Source organism: Hemibagrus wyckioides, linkage group LG18 (assembly GCF_019097595.1).
Source record: "Hemibagrus wyckioides isolate EC202008001 linkage group LG18, SWU_Hwy_1.0, whole genome shotgun sequence".
Classification (NCBI taxonomy): domain Eukaryota; kingdom Metazoa; phylum Chordata; class Actinopteri; order Siluriformes; family Bagridae; genus Hemibagrus; species Hemibagrus wyckioides.
In genome coordinates this window covers 3,870,359-3,889,851 of record NC_080727.1, presented here as the reverse complement: position 1 = coordinate 3,889,851, position 19,493 = coordinate 3,870,359, and the positions used below count along the sequence as shown (strand labels likewise).

General features: G+C 41.4%; 1 protein-coding gene across 1 annotated transcript in view; it reads right to left on the bottom strand.

The window, feature by feature from the left end:
• bcr (BCR activator of RhoGEF and GTPase) overlaps positions 1-18,985 on the bottom strand; it is a 68,197-nt gene extending 49,212 nt beyond the window's left edge. The window contains exon 1 of the mRNA XM_058415668.1: positions 16,763-18,985. Coding sequence (XP_058271651.1) covers positions 16,763-18,236 — 1,474 coding nt within the window. The 5' untranslated portion in view covers positions 18,237-18,985. The remainder of the gene's footprint in view (positions 1-16,762) is intronic.
• Positions 18,986-19,493: the final 508 nt, after the last annotated feature.

The window sequence follows — 19,493 nt, the reverse complement described above, 5'->3', positions numbered from 1 at the left end:
AATTTTGAACTCCCATGACCATGTGTCTGCCTTCAAACTCTAACCGCCTGGCAACCGAGCAACATCCTCTGAGTCATCTGACATCTTCCAACCTCACATCCTTGACAAAAAAAAATAAAAAATCTTAACACCCTTCCTTCAGTCAGCGTCCATGTTCCGTGTGACTTCAACTGGCACAATTACCTCAAAACGGTGTCTGATGACCCAGAATTAGCACCAATAATTAGAGCTGTGTGCAGTCAGTAATCTGCCGTATAAAGAGGCCCTTATAATTAGGAGGTTTAAATAGCTCTGGGTGGCCATACTGGCACAGTTAGTGAGGGTGAGAGGGTGTGTGTGTATGTGTGTGTGTGTCCCAGGTGGTCATATCCTGGTAATTGCTTCAATCTGGAGCCAAAGCAAATACACACATGTGCCGGCAGACACAGATTTTTCTAAGGACAGGAAAGTGAGGCAGGAAAGCCAGCCTGTAAGGCAGGCACGGTGCTCTTCTTACACTTACACACACACACAACAACAACAATCTCATCAGTACAATTCACGTTTCATTTATTCCTGCAAGGCTACAGGCTACTCATTTAGCCGTGATATCATTATCTTTTCATTTCAAATGATTCTTTTAGAGCGACACTTTGTGCCTTATTTTGCCTCACAGGGCTACAGCCCTCATTTCTCTGAAACCTTTTGGCTCTTCAAATCAATGCCAAAAGTTTGTGTGCCAAAAGTCTCCACAAGGTCAAAACAATCAGACATTCCTATCATTGTAGGGACATTCGATCCCCACCAAGATATAAAAACACACCCACACACGTTCCAAAACTACTGACCGACTGGATATTGAGGAGGTAACTGACAGTTTGACAGCGAGACAACAGGACCCACAAGGAATATGCTAATCAGTGTCAACTGAGAGGAAGTAGAAAACCACAAGAAGTGACCGAGGTTCAAATCCAGGCCAGAGAATATCCAAGTCTCTGCCAACACGTGGCTACACCATCCGTTATAGAGCACGACCAACCCACTCAAATGGGTTCGCTTCATTGATTGTAGATATACAAAAGAGGGTAATAAATATACTTTTAGATGTTACTTAACTTTTTAGTGCATTGTGTAAGAAATTAAATTTGAGTATTTGAGCGGTGATGGTGAAACGTAAACAAAACACACTAATGGACAGAAAAAAATTCTTATTACCTCAAGCTGAGGAAGAAAGTTGAATTGTAAAACACATTCACTTTACCCAGTGTTCCCACTAGACCTCTTCCCACTAGTTTGTTCCCACCACATTGTTTTTTAATTTGATTAATGCGTTGCTTGATTTGTTCCATGGATATTACTTAAGCCGATCTGCTTTCCATTTCTTCACATTTCTATGAAGTCATGATGAGGTCACACCTCAAATGTCTGTTGCTTCTCCAAACAGCAGCAGTCGAATTTAAGGAAATTATGAAACAAATCAGTCACTGAGTAGCGCATTGACAGCCACATTCCTAAAGAAAGCAGCTTTAAAATAAACCTGTCTATGAGAGCTGTATCATTTTTGATCCAATATCAAAATCAGAGCTGTATTCATCAATACCGGTCCTGATACTGTCTTAGAAAGTTGATCCTGTTCCATATAGACTTCTGGTTTCGGGTGGTGCGAAACTTCATGGGCATGATAATAATAGGCTTTAAGTCATGTTTATGTTCCGTGTTCACAATCATGGTCTGTGTTTTCAGTCAACATGATATGCTTTCATGGAATTAAATACGTCAGTGGAATTGAATCTGTCAATTCTAACCCGAAAAAATTCATCAAAAATCTGACCTGCTTAAGATCCAGGGTTTTGAAACATCTACAGAGGTGCTGTTTACATGAAACAAATGTAAAATTAAGCATATTCTAATATTTAAAAATATAATCTATAGTCTTTTGCTGAACCAATTTAGGGGAAAAAAACATTTTCCAGTTAAATGTTTAAAATTAGGCATATTATAAACCTTGAAAATATAATACATAAATAAAAAATACTTTTAAGTATTTGTACAAACCCTGTTCAACTGTTTTAACCAGGAGTCATTAATTGGATATTTCTCAAAGTGACTGCTCTTGATGGTTTTGCTTCAGAAGCCAAAAACTATCACCGTTGAACAGCTTGGAGTAACCACGGCCTATTAAAAGAAGTCCACTGGTAAAAGCTGTCAGTCTAAAGCTATGGTCAACTACTGGTGAGACGTATCGTGGCTGGAAAAAGAAGCATGGTCTGGATCTTGTTCAGCTACCAGCATAGCAAACCAGGGCATCTGGCTCTTTGCCCAGCTTACAAATATCTCTGCTTATTCCATTTGTCTGGTCTGGCTGGCGTGCAAAGTGCCACTCATCCAACCTGAGATTATTCCTATATGTGTAGATTTATTATCTCACATGCTGATGTAATTTTTTTCCTCCAAGATTAAGTGTTTAATTTCTCTCGATTTCTGTCGCATTTCTGATCAGATCAACTGTTTTTCTTTGTCACTATTAGCATTAAGACCGATCCTCCGTCTTCATTCGGGTGTTCGGCGAGAGCCGAGCTCACCAGACTCGACAAACGTCTGCTATTGTGCGATTTCTGTATACAAGGTCACCTTGAAGGCAGCCCCCAACCCCCTTTAACCAACCATATCAGCGGGAAAATTCCACCCCCTTTATCTGATAGCACGACTGCAAAAGAAAGGACAGGAGGAAAGAGGAAACCTTTAGCATTTTTACACAGGTGCAGAAATCATTTAAAGTTAATGGAGAACAGGGTAGGTAGACATTTTAATAGTTAATGGAGAACAGTAGGTTTAAAGAAAAATGTTATTACTTCAAAAATTGATTGCTGTGATTTTTTGCCACTCAACAAAATAAAAGTTGGTCTATTTAGTCAGATGAAGGCGAAGATGAAACGATTAGTTGACGAACTTCACAAAAAAAGACAAAAGGCTAAAAAGACGAGCGTCTTCAGACTTATTTAGTCTTACAGTTTGTTCAGAATTGCACTTTTCATGGATCAGAGGATGATGTGTTTCATTTGTAGATGAAACTTAATATCACGATAACAGGAAAACGTAATATCACGATAACAGGAAATTTCATGGACTTTCCATTACATTAAACATAACCATTGATAGATAAAACATAATAAAAACACTTATAACAGTACTCCATTGTGTTTTTGTCCTTACATACCAAGAAATTTAAGCACAAATAAAATGACTACTTAACAATAACAGGAAGATCCAACTCTAACTTTACTGGACCATCAATATTATTACTCCTAAGCAACCAAGCCACAAAAAAAAAAAGTAGTGACTCACTACCTGCACCAAATAAAGTCTAAATATTCCCAGAATTGTTATACTATATGACCAAAAGTTTGTGGACACCTCACCATCATACCCATATGTGCTTTTTGAACATTCTCTTCCATTTTTTTAACCTATAATAACCTCCACTCTTCTGTAAAAGGCTTTCCTCTAGATTATGGCGCGTGTCTGTCTGGATTTGTTCATCCAGCCACAAGAACATTAGTGAGGTCAGGCACTAATATAGGGTGAAAAGCCCTGGGGTGCGAGTCAGAGTTCCAGTTCATCCCAAAGGTGATCAATGGGGTTTGAGGTCAGTGCTCTTTGCAGACAACTTGAGTTCTTCCACTCAAACCATGTCTTCATGAAGCTCACAGAGTGCACAGGGGGCATATTCATGCTGGAACAGGTCTAAGCTCGGCCCTTAGCGCTAGTAAAGGGAAACTGTAATACTACAGCATATAAAGCCATCCTATACAATAGCGCTCATGTGCTTCCAACTTTGTGGCAACAGTCTGGGGAATGTTCACACCTGGGTGTGACGGTCAGGTGGCCACAAACCTTCACATATTCCCATAAGCAAAGTCACAAAATGAAATATATGAACACTTTGACCAATCAGGCTCCAAAACCCATTCATCAGAGCCAGTCAATGCACACCAATGCTTCCGAAGGACCAAGATGGAACCTGATCTGCAAACTCTGTGTAGAGTTATTGATATCAGGGATTATCACTGCATGTGTGCACTTGTGTGTGTGTGTAGTGTAAGACAGCTCGAATTAGTGCCTTGTACAGCAGTAGGGAATTCCTCTGTGGTCATGTGAGATGTTGTGTGAATGATTGTAACTGCAAACCGCTGCATGGGATAGAAACATTAACTCACTATAAGCCTCACGGCTACATTTACTCTAATGAATCCGGATGGCGGTAACAATAATCAGTTCGAAAACTTTCTCAAAACTATTACATGAGAAACCACAAACCAGATCAATGTAAGACTAATCTCTTCAAAATGTCAAATAAAAAAACTTACTTTTTTCCCTTCAAAGTCAAGATTCCGCTGAAAGTGTACTGGGAAAATTACTCAAAGAGATTATAAACCGATCATTAAAAATTTAAGCAATCAGGACACTTTAGTGGGTGCAGACTGACATTTATTCCTCTCATAGATGCATACCTTTCCTATTAGTCCTTCTAATAAAGTCTGTCCACTTGGCAGCCATCTTGGCAGCACTCCTAGACAGTTAGTTTCAGTCATATAAGATAATGCTTACACCTACTGAATGGGTCATAAAAGCGAAGCGGGTCGTTAAGATTGCATTTTGGTCTTTGGCTTAATTGACACAATATTGTGCTACTGTACACGCACACTGTTCCAAAACTTTTGAGCTAGTATCTAATATCTGCACAGGCATCAGGGCAAGAAGGTGATATGAATGTAAAGGTTCTTTCTGATAGCATCTTTACCAAGAAGGCGATTGGATTAGGCTACTTGTAATAAGGGGCAGGGCTTATGTCAATCAGCTACACTATTATGTTCCATCCCACTCTGATTAGAGCCTCTATTTATATTGTGTTTGGTTTAACTATATAATTTGGAATAAAGCGGATACTTTTAAGGGTTAAGAGAGAACAAAAAAAACATTCTCCCATTTTTCACAGTATTCTCTTGTACTGTATGGTAGACCTGCTACACCAGTATTCACGGAAAAGTTATGGAAAGGTGATGCACTGGGAAAGCTTAGCATTATTGTAACAACAGCGACTGGATAAACAATACCCAGAGAGAAAGCAAGATGAATTCTGAATTAAAAACACGCTGGCATATTTGCAAAAACGTACATCAGGTCAATGTGCCTTGTACATTACTGTGACTAATACAACAAAGTGACATGTTTATTGAATTTTCTCTCAAAACAGAGATAATTTATGAGGGTGTGGGACTCTGGAGGGAATTGTCTGGAAAATATTTTAAAAGTCAGACGGTTTCATTGGAAGACTTTCTTTTTTCACGATCTTACTCATGATACTTAGTTAAAGTTGAAAAGCGGTGATGTCTCAGTCATGGTGACAGGAAACTATGCAGGCCCAGTACCAAGACTAATAAGGAAGTCCAGAAAAGATAAAGGTCCAGAGGTCGAGGGTGTCTCTCTGCTGGCAACAGAACACGACACCCACTCCACGTGTCTGACTGTGCAGGAAGTGGATTTGAGCATGAATAATAGATAGCAGCACAGCACCTGGCCCCTCGGGGACACAGTGTAGGAGGAGAGGACAGCAGAGTGCAAGCTAAAAAACACATCACAGATCGGAAAGATCAACATGCAGGGATCCTGTGGTACAGTACAGGCTGTGATCTCACAACTGGCTGTGTGTTTAAGTGACTAATATTCATCTAAAGTGCACTTTAGAAGACACAGGAGATCCTCGGCAGATCCAGGCTGTAATATGTTTAAGCGGTAAAAAAAATAAGAAGTGCAAATTAAATATATGACTTTAAGCCAAGCACAAATGAAAAGGGTGTCTATTTTTAGGTCAGGAGGGAGGGGGGAAATGTGATTTGTTACAATGGAAAAAGTGCAGTGAGTAAAAAGGCCTGCTCAGCAACAGTTTTACTGAATGCCTAAATGACCATGAAGCCAAAAGAATTCAAATTCTAAACATGCTTCCCCAATGTTTTAGAAAGGAAAGAAAGATATACAAGAAAGAGATAAAATAAAGAGAAAAATAAGGGAATTAGCATAACTCTAGGGATCAAACCACAGTCTTTTAACAACACAACACGAGGGGATGATGAGAAACTAAACCCAGCTCACACATCTTGAGAATATGGTTTCCTGAAGTATTTTTTTTATGTGCATTCTCAGGCTTGGGGATTGATGGAGAGACCTATATAGTGCATTCATCTACAAGAAGGCTAGTGGTGGTGTAAAAAATATGCATGAGAACATTTTGAATAGATTTCTAAAGCGTGTGAGTCAAATGCGGTGTGGGATCATCCGTTCTGAGTTGCTGAAGGAAAAGTTTGAATTCAGAACAAGACACTAATAAACTGGTACCACTGGGCACTTGAGCAAGCCCGCCAACTCTCACCTGCTCAGAGAGTGAAGATTTCTAATAAGAGAGAACATTCTCAAAGAGAGTAATATGTCCCAGTGAGGGTGAACGTACCAAAAGAGTAAACATTGCCACTGAAAGTTCACATGTGGACTCATGTGGACCAATGAGAGTGAACATTGCCAGTTAAAGTGGACACATTAATTGAAAGTAGATATTCCAAACTGTAGTAAACATTCCCATTGAGATTGGACATATTAAGTAAGTGTGGACATTCACAATAAGAGTATGACATTCCAAATCAGATTGATCATTCCTGGTTAGAGTGAACATTCTTATTTAGAGTGAACATTTCCAGTGAGATGGGACACATTAAATGAGAGTGGATATTCCAAACTATAACAAACCAGTGAGACTGGACATTTGCAATAAGAGACATTCCCAGTGAGAGTGAACATTCCCATTTAGAGTGGACACATTAAATGAGAGTGGATATTCCAAACTATAGTAAACATTCCCAGTGAGGTTGGACATACAATATGCGATTAGACACTCCTAGTGGTTTATAGTTCCTGCATTTCACACATATATCAATATAGAAATGACCAACAGCTTGCAAAGCTTTTGGATTTTGTTTGTTTGACATCATTTCTTGCCTTGCTGTCATAACCCCACGTGTTATCACCTCAACTTTTAGTTTGACATTAATTATTAATTCTGAACTGATTATGAAACTAAATTAACTGAACATTCATAGATTGGGATTAAACAGGTCAAAAGAGCCTTCAGTTCACATTAAAAAAAAGTATATCATGATAGGACCAATTTCTTTGAAAATATAATGCTATAAATTTTTGACTATTACACACCACAAATCTGAGTCATAAATCAGCCATAAAAGTGGCCTTTTCACCTCTAGCTTTACGATCTCTAGAAGCTGACAGCAGAAACCTGGCCAGAACACAACAAACAACTCAACCTGACCACCAGATGCCAATTCTGCTTTGCACTTCATAGTGTTGCCTTTATTACCATGATTTCCCTCCTGCCCATTCTGCAATGAATCCAACAAAAGCTTCACCTCATGCCCTGTACCTACATAAATCCTACTACAAAAGACCAGCTGGAACGAGAACGAAGGAACAGATTTAGACATAAATACAAGAATAAAGATGGGAGGGGGAAAAAAAGAAAGGATGAGGCTGAAATGGAACGACGCGCCAATCATTTCAATGTTTAGTGACTCCATGCCACTTCGCCGAATTCATAAATGATGAAAATCATTGTAGTGCGACTTAAAGTGTGTAACTATCCAGTTGACATCTATTCGAAACCAAACCTCGCACTTTCTTCGATGGTTATTTAAGGAAGGTTTCTGACCACAGAAGCTGTCAGATGGAGTAGAGAAAAAGACACTGATGATAAATGTATGAGTCCTGACAGGAGAGAAAACTTTTCCTCTCTGCCTCACCCGGTGCACGGAATCGCCACATCTCCAGCCTTCAGGAAAATCACAGTGGACACTAGCACACTCCAAGTATGTGGGTCAAAATTCAGGCCAGGCAACACCCACCCGACACACACACACACATATACATACATGCACTGTTCCTTCCATACTAATACCACAACGGATATAAAATACCTTAGAAATGAATCAGCTCCCGAACACATCCCTATAAGCTTATTGTCACCATCCTACACTTTATTTTATTTTAGAGCAGGCGCTCAACATGCAGAAATTCTCTGAGGTCTCCAAACACCTGATTAAAGTATTTCCTCAGGAAGAAACACAAACAAAACAGTGCGCTAACTGACTCCTTTTAAGCAGCATAATGCTAAAAAACTGACTGTGACTACATATTTTCACAGAATAATCTTTCAGTACAACTAGCTTTATCACACTCTGTGCTAGCTACCGAGTAACGCTACAGCTAGATCATGTGTATCATGTTATACTCGCAGCAGCACACCTAGCATTAGCATTAAACACGACTTACCAGAGATGAAGGCCAGTCTTTCTAATACATGGATTCAAAATAGAAAACACTGGCCTCACATTTAAATTCCATAGCAGCGTGAATTTATATCTTAAGTGATATAAATGTTTGTTTCCTTTGTAAATGACTTCTGAATGACGGAAAGAAAGCAGAGATGTAGCATCATGCTAGCTGACCAACATGGAGCAAAAAACCATAACTGGTTACTTATTGTGTAACAAATGTTTAAATTTAAGTGATAAAAAATTATCTGTAATATTCCTGATCATCATACATTGTGCTAGTTAGTCAGCTTAGCACTAGCTAGCAACCTAGCAAACTAGCTCACTGCAATAGCTTTGCTTGCTATGGTACGCTATTAGCAGCACACTGAAGAAACATATAAATGCAGAGTAACATATGTATGTAGTACAGTAATTTGTTTTAAAGTAAAAGACAGAGTAATTGAATGATCCGACACGAGTTAGTGTGTTTCAGAAGGATATATAGGATTAGCATTAAGCCTCAGCCACCAGTATGCTAACAGTAAAATGAATCAAATATATTATAAAATGCTTCGTGTGTCGATGCAAATTTCAATTCTTAAGGCAAAAATTTATAAAGGAGGGCATTCGTATGCCGAGGTTCCACTATTTTGGGGATACAGATGAACTAAACAAGCCTCAATAATTACAACTGCATTTAAAGCTGTGACCTGAGGCCAGGAGAAAAAAAGACAGATCTTATCATTGTCAGACAGGCTAATTGAACCCTGTCCACCACAACAACAGCGAGTTAGCGCTAATAACAACAGAAATCTCTCTACAGGATGGCCGGATTTGACTTGAAGAAAAAAAAATAGGAGAACAGTGACGTTTGACACTAATCACCCTCTCTTAAACCCTAGCGAGTAAATGAGGGAACCCCTAGTGTCCTCAGGTTGGAGCTTTGATCTTGTTGTCTTTTCGCTTTGTTTAGTGGAAAACTCAACACACACACACACACACACACACACACAGCAGAAAGGTGCAAGCCTGGTAATTGGTTGTACACACAACAAATTCGAAGCAGCTGTCCAGGCTGCATGAGGGAGCAAATCTGGCTGGAATATAAAGAACGCTTCATTTAACCACAAGAAAGAACAATCTGGAAAGTCTTATTTTTATCGAGCAGTGAACAATACTTGATTTATTTGTTACCACACATCACAATTAGAGAAGGGCCATAAAAATGCTACGATTTCAGAGTTCAACAGAAACCCACACATTAAGGCTGAGTAATATATCACTTGTTAATTGTTAATGCTATAATATTCTTTGTAAGACTTTTATCGCCGAAGTCTTCGACATGCAAATCTTTCTGGGGAGTTTTTATACCACGGCATGAGTGCGATTGAACTATACTAATAAATTTTTTTTGTGAACATTAGCAGCTCTGACAGAAGTCACATTAGAGGTTCATTAATGTTAATACTCTAAATGAACATACACTATTGCCAAAAGTTTTGGGAGACCCCTATTAATCACTGAATTCAGGGTTGTTTTTCAGGGGTTGGTCTCGGCCCCTTAGTTCCAGTGAAAGGAACTCTTAATGCTTCAGTATACCAAGACATTTTGGACAATTTCATGCGCCCAACTTTGTGGGAACAGTTTGGGGATGACCCCTTCCTGTTCCAACATGACTGTACACCAGTGCAGAAAGCAAGGTCCATAAAGACATGGATGAGTGAGTTTGGTGTGGAGGAACTTGACTGGCCTGCACAGAGTCCTGACCTCAACCCCATAGAACACCTTTGGTATGAATTAGAGCAGAGACTGCGAGCCAGACCTTCTCGTCAAGCATCAGTGCCTGACCTCACAAATACGCTTCTAGAGGATGGTCAAAAATTCCCATAAACACACTTGTGGAAAGCCTTCCCAGAAGAGTTAAAGCTCCTATAGCTGCAAAAGGCGAGCCAACTCCATATTACATCCATGTGCATGTAAAGGCAGACGTCCCAAAACTTTTGGCAATATAGTATATGATTTCTATAATCATGTCACAGGGTCATGTTTGGTGGATTTGAATCTATATTAATATATTAAAAAGACTTTAGAACAAAAAAGTCACCATCATTAGATCATTAAACTTTACCTTTATGTTTTCTACCATGAAAAAAAGTTTAAGGACAGTAGATGTTCTGCTTTTCAGTTTGTTTGTTTTTTTTAATAGAAAGCTGCATAATTTTCTCCAAATTTCAGTTTATTATCTTCAAGGGAAAGTGAAGTTTCTAGCTGCTACCACAACATTACACTTTACTATAAAGTGATGAGTGTTATAAACTAAATGTTTTTGAAACCAAATGATTTCCTAGAAACCGCACACTGGATTGGGTTTTAATTCTTCCTCAATACAGTACAATATGTAGGGCAGCAGAAACAGGGTGACTTATGGAGTCGATGATCTGTTAAATATAATGAATGACAGACTAAACATCCCTGACTCTTCCTCTTGCGTCTAGAGTGTGATTTAGGATAATTTGGGGTCATGTAGCTTTAACCAGCAAGATGGAATCCAAAATGCAAGCGGTGTCCCATCTGACGCTAATCTACACCCCCTGCTCTCCTCACACTCCGCTGCTCTGGAGGCTAGTATAGTATTTAGTGCTGAATACGAGGTGAGGGTTGTTAGTTTCAGCTCGGAAAATAAAGACCCCCTTTGTTTAGAGTGCGAAGCACTGGACAGGCTTTTCTTGCGCCAGCTATTTCTTGAGTTTTCTTTTGGGATGGCTGCAAATTCACAGGGTGCCTGTGTTTGAGACCTTGGCAATAACGCTCCAGCAAACACACACACACACACACACACACACTACACTCACACACACTTTGTGGTCTGGGTGGGGTGTGTGTCCACAAGCAGGCAGGCCGAGGGCAGCACCCGCAGTACCCACAGTACAGGGTGGGTCGGATTTTCTGTTCTTCCTCTGGCCTGGGGGTCATAGTCCAGACCCTGATCCGGAGTTTGTGCTGCTGGATACACACAGACAGGCGGCCAGAATGTCGGCCACCTCAGGAAACTCGCCGCAGGAGGTTTGCCATCTGCGCTGTGTCCAGTATTTCTGGCTGCCAACTGCCTGCTGGCTATCCCACCGCCCTTTGTAGTCTCTGTAGTCAAGTGTAGATGCTTTAAAGAGATTTGGACAAAATATCCAGCAAAAGTAGTTTTTTTTTCAACAAGCTTACATGCCCTGCAGTGGTTAAATATACAGATCTAGGTTTTAACAGCTGATAGAGCCATGCTGGGAAAGAATAAAACCTTTCTGGTAACTCAACAGTTAACCCAACAACAATGAAGTTTGGTCTGAGATCTAAGAACATTCTGGTTGAATGGATATTACAGACGTCGTCTCTAAGTCACCTCTGAAGCATCCCCTTTTGTGTTCGGGCTCCAAAACCAAACATTTCCAAAGTCAGGTCTTGATTTCAGCCTTAGGATATCTGGTCTTCAAATAATGCACGCTCTAAAAACTTCTAATCCTCATCAGGGTAATCCTCCCCCCTCTCCCAGCAGGAGCAGAAGGAGTTGGGATGGTTCCAAGCCCAAATTGCCTTCTGTGGTTCCCGAAGCTTCAACTAAACAGAATTCAGAGTCTGCTGGGGACTTCTTTTTTTATTCTGCACGGCATCCTGCATGGGCAGCATCTTAAAGCCTTACCTCACCTGACTGAAAGGCTTTCTTTCTTTAGCATATCAAGTGCACTTCTGTTCACTCCCAGCTACCTTTTTCCTTTCACTCCCCTAAGCGGCTTCCAGCTTCTGGGTGGAGCGCGGCGAGGAATGCACGTTTACGCCATGACAAAAAAAAACAGCAAACGCAACCGTCCAAACACGCTAAACTTAGGAGCGAATAAGTACAAATATCATATTATTGAGTGGGATAAACAGGGGAATACCACAGCTTCATTTAGAGCTGCCACAGGAAAGCTCTCCTCGGAAGGTCCTGAGTTTTTACTGGTTTAAAAATAAGGACTGGAAGGTCTGACCTCAGTCCAGTAATGTTGGACAATGAGTGTATTGAGCAGAACATGTTTCTCTGTTTGCATCAGACCATCCATTTACACACCCACCTCTCTCAAACACACAGCTGAATTTTTCCTTAATTGCATTCAAACCCAAGCATTTGCTTTGATCCAAAATTTGTGTAGTGCACGTTAGGGACCATATCCTCTAACACGCACCAGTCAAAGCTGCTCCTTAAACTCTTTAACTTCATTCAGCTCTTTCTGGCATTAAAGGGAAAAATGCACATGACTGCAAAGCAGCTTCCAGGTTCAAATGAGGCACCACCTCAGGAACCAATAAAATCTAGTGCTGACTTTTCCTACCATGTATTTAAATTTCCATTAGCACCGGGTCATGAGTCATAATTTCCTCTGTTTCTTTGCTAAAATGCCAAAGGGATGCCAAGATGCCAGTGTGAGAGGATTAATATAATATTACAAATCAAATATTCAGTGAAGACTTGAATAAATTCATGCCATTAGTTTTTTCCACAAAAGTCTCACAAATAATATATAAACCTACCTTTTATTTTCAGATTAATTTTTACAGACTTTTATCCACCAACCTGTGAGAATAATGTGTGCTTCCTCTGAAAAATAAATGCATTTACCCTTTTAAAAAATTAAACCTAGAACTAAACACTTAAGAAGGGCCTGTTTGTGAGGTCTGGAGAACAATTCGTCAACTATCGTCAACTACACTTTACCTAAAGTCAATCAAATGACTAAAATGTGGCAAACAAATACTTTATTTGTAAAAAAAATAGTGCATTTTTGAATACGCATCAAGCTGGAGATGGATATAATGGTTATAGAAATGTATGTTAATATGCAGGACATGGGTGAATTGCTTGGAACTTAATTGTGGATAATGGAAATTAAAATAAAGTATTGCAAAACAATGCAAAGTGAGTGTACGGTACTTCATAACTCTATTCTGAATTCATGAGAAACAGAGAAAGGACGACTATCCGACTGTCCTTCCTTCCCAATTATGTAGTTTTGTTGTAATGTCCCATCATCAAGCTTGAGAGTACAGAGGAACCTCGGCATAGGAATTTAACTCGTTCTGCAGGCAAGTTCTTAAGGTGAAAATGTGTATTGCAAAACAAATTTTCCCATAAGAAATAATGTAAATGCAGATCCATTCCAGCCGCCCAGAAATATGACCAATATCACCAATACGAGGCGTATGGAAACTGTATGGCTGCTTACAAAGAACTGACCCAAGCCAAGCATTCCATGTCAAGGGTCCTCACAGGAAGTCATGCCACCAAGCTTGGGCTAAAAATAGAACAGACCACCCACGCCACCAATCTTTCAACAAATAAAAACGCCTGAAAAATCACCTAGCTTTTGGACGCATGCCGAAGGCAACGTTGGTATCGTGGGTTGACTCTTTTCAAACAGCTTTCCCTGACTAAAAAAAAATCCGTAAAATTCGTAAATTCACTTCGGTTGGCCTCGCTTGGCTTTCCACTGACGCTAACAAGTTTTGAACGACTCCCGGACGTACGGGCAACTTAGCCGGCACTCGGTTTGGGTTGTCCGTATGCCAAAAATGCTTCATATGCCAACGTAAATTTCTTGCAAAATTTCAAATCCTAAGGCGAAAATTCATAAGGGAGGGCATTCGTATGCCGAGGTTCCACTGTAGGTCTGCCAATCTAATAAAAATGAAGTATCTTGACAGTGTTTCATAACCTGCCCATTCTTAACAATTACAGAATGGAAACTCAAACAGCAGTGAATGAAAGGCTGTAATCTTTGTCTAGTCTGGAGTACACGGCCATGTAGTATGTGTAGGGAGGCAGCTGCACAGGGGCCCAATCCTTTTATCCGTAATGAATGACTGATGTTTTCTTGGAAGCTTGTGTGTGAGCGGCGAGGGAGAGCCGTTTGTTGTCCCATGCTTCCTCTCTTTCTCCTCTCTATAACGATCTCTAAACCGACACGAGAATATTTCAGCCTGGATCTCCACTTCAAAAAAAAAAAAAAAGGGCAAATAAAAGACATTAGGAAACAATTGCATTTTGTTGTTTACAAGGACATTCATTGTGGGAATGAGAACTTACTGGAAGAGCAGAACACCACAAGGGTCTGGAATTCGCTAAAGAAAAGCCTTCTTCGGTAGATTTTTGCGTACAGGTGAGACACAGTAAATATGATCTAAAGTGATAGTAGCAAATCTAAAGGTTTTCCATAAGCGTTTTAGCTATTTTTAAAAAGAACACAGAGATCCTGTGTAGCACTTAGCACTTGGAGATCTAGCACCTGGTGTTGCCATATGTATGCTCAATCACTTACTCTCACTACATGCATAAATACGACTACTCTTTTTCCACACACACACACACACACACACTCACACACATACACACACAAGGCAAGCCAGGAGAGGAGGGAGAGAGGATGCTCACACTGTTACGCAATAGGACATCTGTGCATCTTTACAGCCTGAACTGAAGGAGACAGCAGCTCAAACACACTACGCTCTCACACACACACACACCACTTTACCTTCTTTCTTTCTTTATCTCTGCCTTTCTTAAAGGTATACACAGTGATTGTGATGGAAACTCAGGTTTGGAGCCAAAACCACGCCTTCACACCAACACCAAGCAGGAACAACAGGATGATTGACAGGCAGGTAGACATACCTACTCATCTTGAGCTTCTTCTTCTTTCAGCTTTTCCCTTCAGGGGTCACCATAGCGAATCATCTCTCTCCACCTATCCCTATCTTCTGCATCTTCGACACTTGTACGCACTAGCTTCATGTCCTCATTATTTACCTCCATATACCTCCTCTTTGGCCTTCCTCTTTGCCTCCTGCCTGGCAGATCCATGTCCAACAGTCTCCTACCAATATACTCACTCTCCCTCCTCTGAACATGTCCAAACCATCTTAATCTGGCCTCCCTAACTTCGTCCCCCAAACGTCCAACATGAGCTGTCCCTCTGATGTACTCGTTACCTCCTCGTCTTGATCGCTGTGTGCTTTCTGAAGATATCATGAAGTTATCAGATGCTTAAAAACGCCTTTCATTTCATTTTACACATTTATATACAAACTGACGACTACATATTTTTTTATTTTTAAGCACTGAATACAAACTTGTGTTTCTTTCATCAAGTTTCAGAGAGAGTTTATATGAGGCTTGGCTCTGTGCCTTTAAGCTCCATGTGTGATATGGATTAAACATGGAATAAAGCTACAAAGTTAGCATCCTATTCAGTCTACTTCTAGTATGTATCTGAATGAACCACAGCTATAATTATTGCATTCCCTGACTCACTAATAATAAGTGAAAGAAGACAATGTGTTAAAAAAACAGCCCTGGTACAGCTCCTTCACCACAGCTTCACCAGGGTTTAACAAGCAGCAGCCAAGTGTCATCTTTTTTTTATTTTTTTGACAGGAAACAAAATGGCTATAATTCAGAAGTGTAGCCCTGGGCATGCTCAGCGGAGTTCAGCTGGTGTCTGTCTGTCTTTGTCTGCCCTCAATGTTATCTTTCTTTCTGCACAAAGAAGACCTCCTTGGCACAAGAACGGGTAAGCCTTGACTGCCAAGTGTCACTAGCAAGCCAAGTTCACCACATCACACCACCCTAGTCTTAACACCTCCAGGCTACGCACAGGTTAAAGACACTGGATATGTTTTGAGGAAATAGTTTGTCTCCAGTCCAAGGTTCCTGTTAGCGTGCTCATTTTGCCTGATGACTCAGCGTCTCTCAGACACCTGTGGATGAATTCTGTTTAAGGATCCTGGAACGAGGGTTAGCATAGTGTTCCAGTTCGATATTATTCATCTCAGAAATCAGCAGGATATCGATACGCTGGCTTTCAGCTCGGATTCAGGACATATCTGCAACGGGGTCAGGTTTCGGATTCTGCTTGCCTGGAAGATCTGTTAGCAGAAGTAAGCGATGAAAGATTAAGATATAGTATTAGCGTGGTATTATCGCTGTGGTAACTGTACAACCACTACAACCGCTCCTGACAAAAAGGGAGACTCGGGAGACTCACAAACGAACCCTGTCAGTCTGACCTCATCATCTAAATGGGCTCTTTCAGTTAATTACTCAACATCTCTCATGCCCACATTCACTCTGGACACAAAGCCTCCAGCTGTCTTTGTCATCACAGCATGAAGGACACAGTAAAGACCTGTGAGTGTAGTAACTCAGCAAAACCTAAAGGTGAGCTGTGCAACCAGGCAGCTGAATAATGAATACACATCATGACTGCCATGACATTGAACAAACCGTACAAACACTTTGTCCAGGTGTCTTACCTTTCTTCTGTAACCGCCTGATATATTGCAAAAAAAAAAAAAAGTCAGCAAAAAGTGCACAAACCCTCACTTACCGAGATCTCCATGGTAACTGTTTTCATGGGATGTCCTGATAGAGGGGGTGGAGTCTCCATCATGGGGCCAGATCTGACCGGTTTTGCGGACACCGACAATAGTGGCCTCTGAAACAACTACGTGTGGCTGTCGGTGTCTCTTCTGGGACTGTGGTGTCGGAGGACTACTGCTGTCCAGTGAGTGCTGAGAGTTCTGTGAGGGTGAGCGGCTTTTCTCCCTGAAGGGCCTGCGGAATGCGGCGGTTGGGCTGGGTGACACGTGACTTGACTGTCCTGATGAGAAGTCGTCCTCGCTGGAAGTCAGGTTCTCATTGGAGCTGCAGTCAGGCGTGTAGCCGCCCCCTCCCCCACCAACATCTTCCAAGCTTCCTGGTGAGTAGGATCTCCTCGGCCAGGTGAGATGATGGTCTTCATTACTGGCATGCTCTCGCATCGTGACCCGACCATCACTGCTTTCACTGGTCACGTAAACCCCACTGTAGGGCTGAAAATCTGACGGATGCCATGGTGGAGGTGGTGGTTTGTTTCCGTTGGGCCGAGCAGTGCTGTTGTAACGAGGGTTGGGTTCTCCATCTTCACATTCGGCATCATAGCCACATGTGCTCTCGCTGGATCGGCCCCTACAGACAGGCCTGGGGCGCAGGTCACCAGCGACCGTGGCCAAGTTGCCTGGCAGGGAATGGAGTGACCTCTTGCGCTCCATCTGCAAGGCCTGTGTGCCGAGGGAACTGATCTTGTCCGAGACGTCGCGATCATTCACTCGTACCAGGCCCTTATCATGATGGAATTCCATGTTGGTGTAGAAAGGCTGCTTGTCCTGGCCTCCTCTTCCATCCCCGGCTGAGTGCGAGTTCGCTCGTTTGATCCGTTCAAAGTTAGAACGCAAAGCGGCCACCCCAAGCCCCATGCCTGGCTTGTCCTTAGGACATGGGTCAGATGGGAGCTCCTTGTCAGGAGGAGGATGCGGCCTGCGAGGAGAGACTCCTCCCCTCTGTTTAGATGGTGAAAGCCCATCTGTCTCACTGCCCTGCCCTAGCTGGTGGGGCTCAAAAGCTGACTGCAGTTCCAGTCCGTCTCCGTGCGAGGCGGATTTCCTAGCCGGAGGAGGCCGCGGTTTAGGCCTGGCTTCTCCTACAGGTTGGAATCTGGTGCGATCCCCCTGACCAAGCTCCTGCGTTTGTGAGTGCTGAGGGTCAGCTCCACCTGCTTGAGCATCCCCCTCAGCCATCTGTGCCTTCCTGAAGCCCCAACGCTGCCTGTCATAACTTTTTCTCTCCTTAGCCAACAGCGTTTGGAGGTAGATCATGCGGAAACGCTCTTTGTTCACCTCCAGCTCCAGTCGCCTAATAGACGCCTTGCACTTCTCCAGTTCCTGCTCGATGCCTCCCACGGACCTCAGCTCCATTTTCGGAGGCTCGGACTCGGGAAACTGTGCCTTCCAGGCCTCGATAAATCCCACAGGCTCTACCATCATTGATAAATGATTCAGATTACAATAATTCAAGTATGCGAGGTCGATGAAGTCACTCCGAAGCGACTTGGTTTTTTTTTTTAATAAAAACTTAATCTGTAAAACTCAACAGTAGTCGTCTATAACAAGGAATGGCCTTGTAGAAACCACAGATTGTTCAAGATTTCCCAGGGGTTGTCTTTATAAATATGAATTTCTTCTCTGAAACTGCTTTCTTCTAAAACAAGCCGTGCATCAACGCGCACATCGGAGGGAAACAACGGGAAAGCTGGCATACTCCCATGCATCCTTCTTACTGGAGCACAGCAGCGGACCACAGCACAATGACAGCATCTGGACACGATCATACGAACCTCAAACAGTCTGTTACAGAGTATCAACCCGTGATTTCCAAGCACCAAAAATCCCTCTTCACTTCATCCAGGTGTAAAGTCTTGTGGTTGTCCGGCTTCTATTCGTGATGCGAAGCCGTTTTTCCATCATCATCACCATCACCATCACCATCATCTCCAAAGCTCTTTTGTGTACCGACGTCTGAGCGTGATAATAAAATAAAAAAACACCAGGGAAAAAAAGAAAAAGAAATGAAAAACGTTTCTTATCCGTAACACAGACTCCAGATCTCGTCGTCTTGTCGGATATGATACTGTAGAAATAATCCGGTCACGATATTCGCCCGTTTTCTTATCACGCTGTTTAATTAGTGGGGAGATTTCTCCGCTTCAGATACTGGTCGCTACGCAGCGCTCCTGTCTGAAAAGCTGAAGGGAGGGGCTTGTACAGGAAAGGGCGGGGAAAGCGAGTGTGATTGACAGAAGGCAAATATAAGGGAGGGGCTGTTGGACATGATTGTCATTTAAGTTGGAAGAATCTAATTCGTTCTAGATGATCTGCGGAGATTTTAGACTCTTGTTTCCTTTTAATAATTTCTTTAAAAAAAAATACAAACATACCTGTATTTGGGGGATTTTATAAAATATATATGATGTTATATTTATGTCCGATTTGCCTTAGCTCATTTACGTCATTATGATTATGGTTGAAATAGTTATCTTAACAAAAACCTGAATAAAATCTGAAATATTATTAAATATTTTTGCACATGGCTAATTATGTCATCATTGAAAGAGGTTTTATGAAACCTATTAAATAATAATCCTAAGTTAAATTAAATACTAATCAGGTAAGTCATTAATCGTTAATAATTTGTTGTGCCACAAAATATTTTATTCTATATGCAGAAGCGTCGGTTTAATAAAA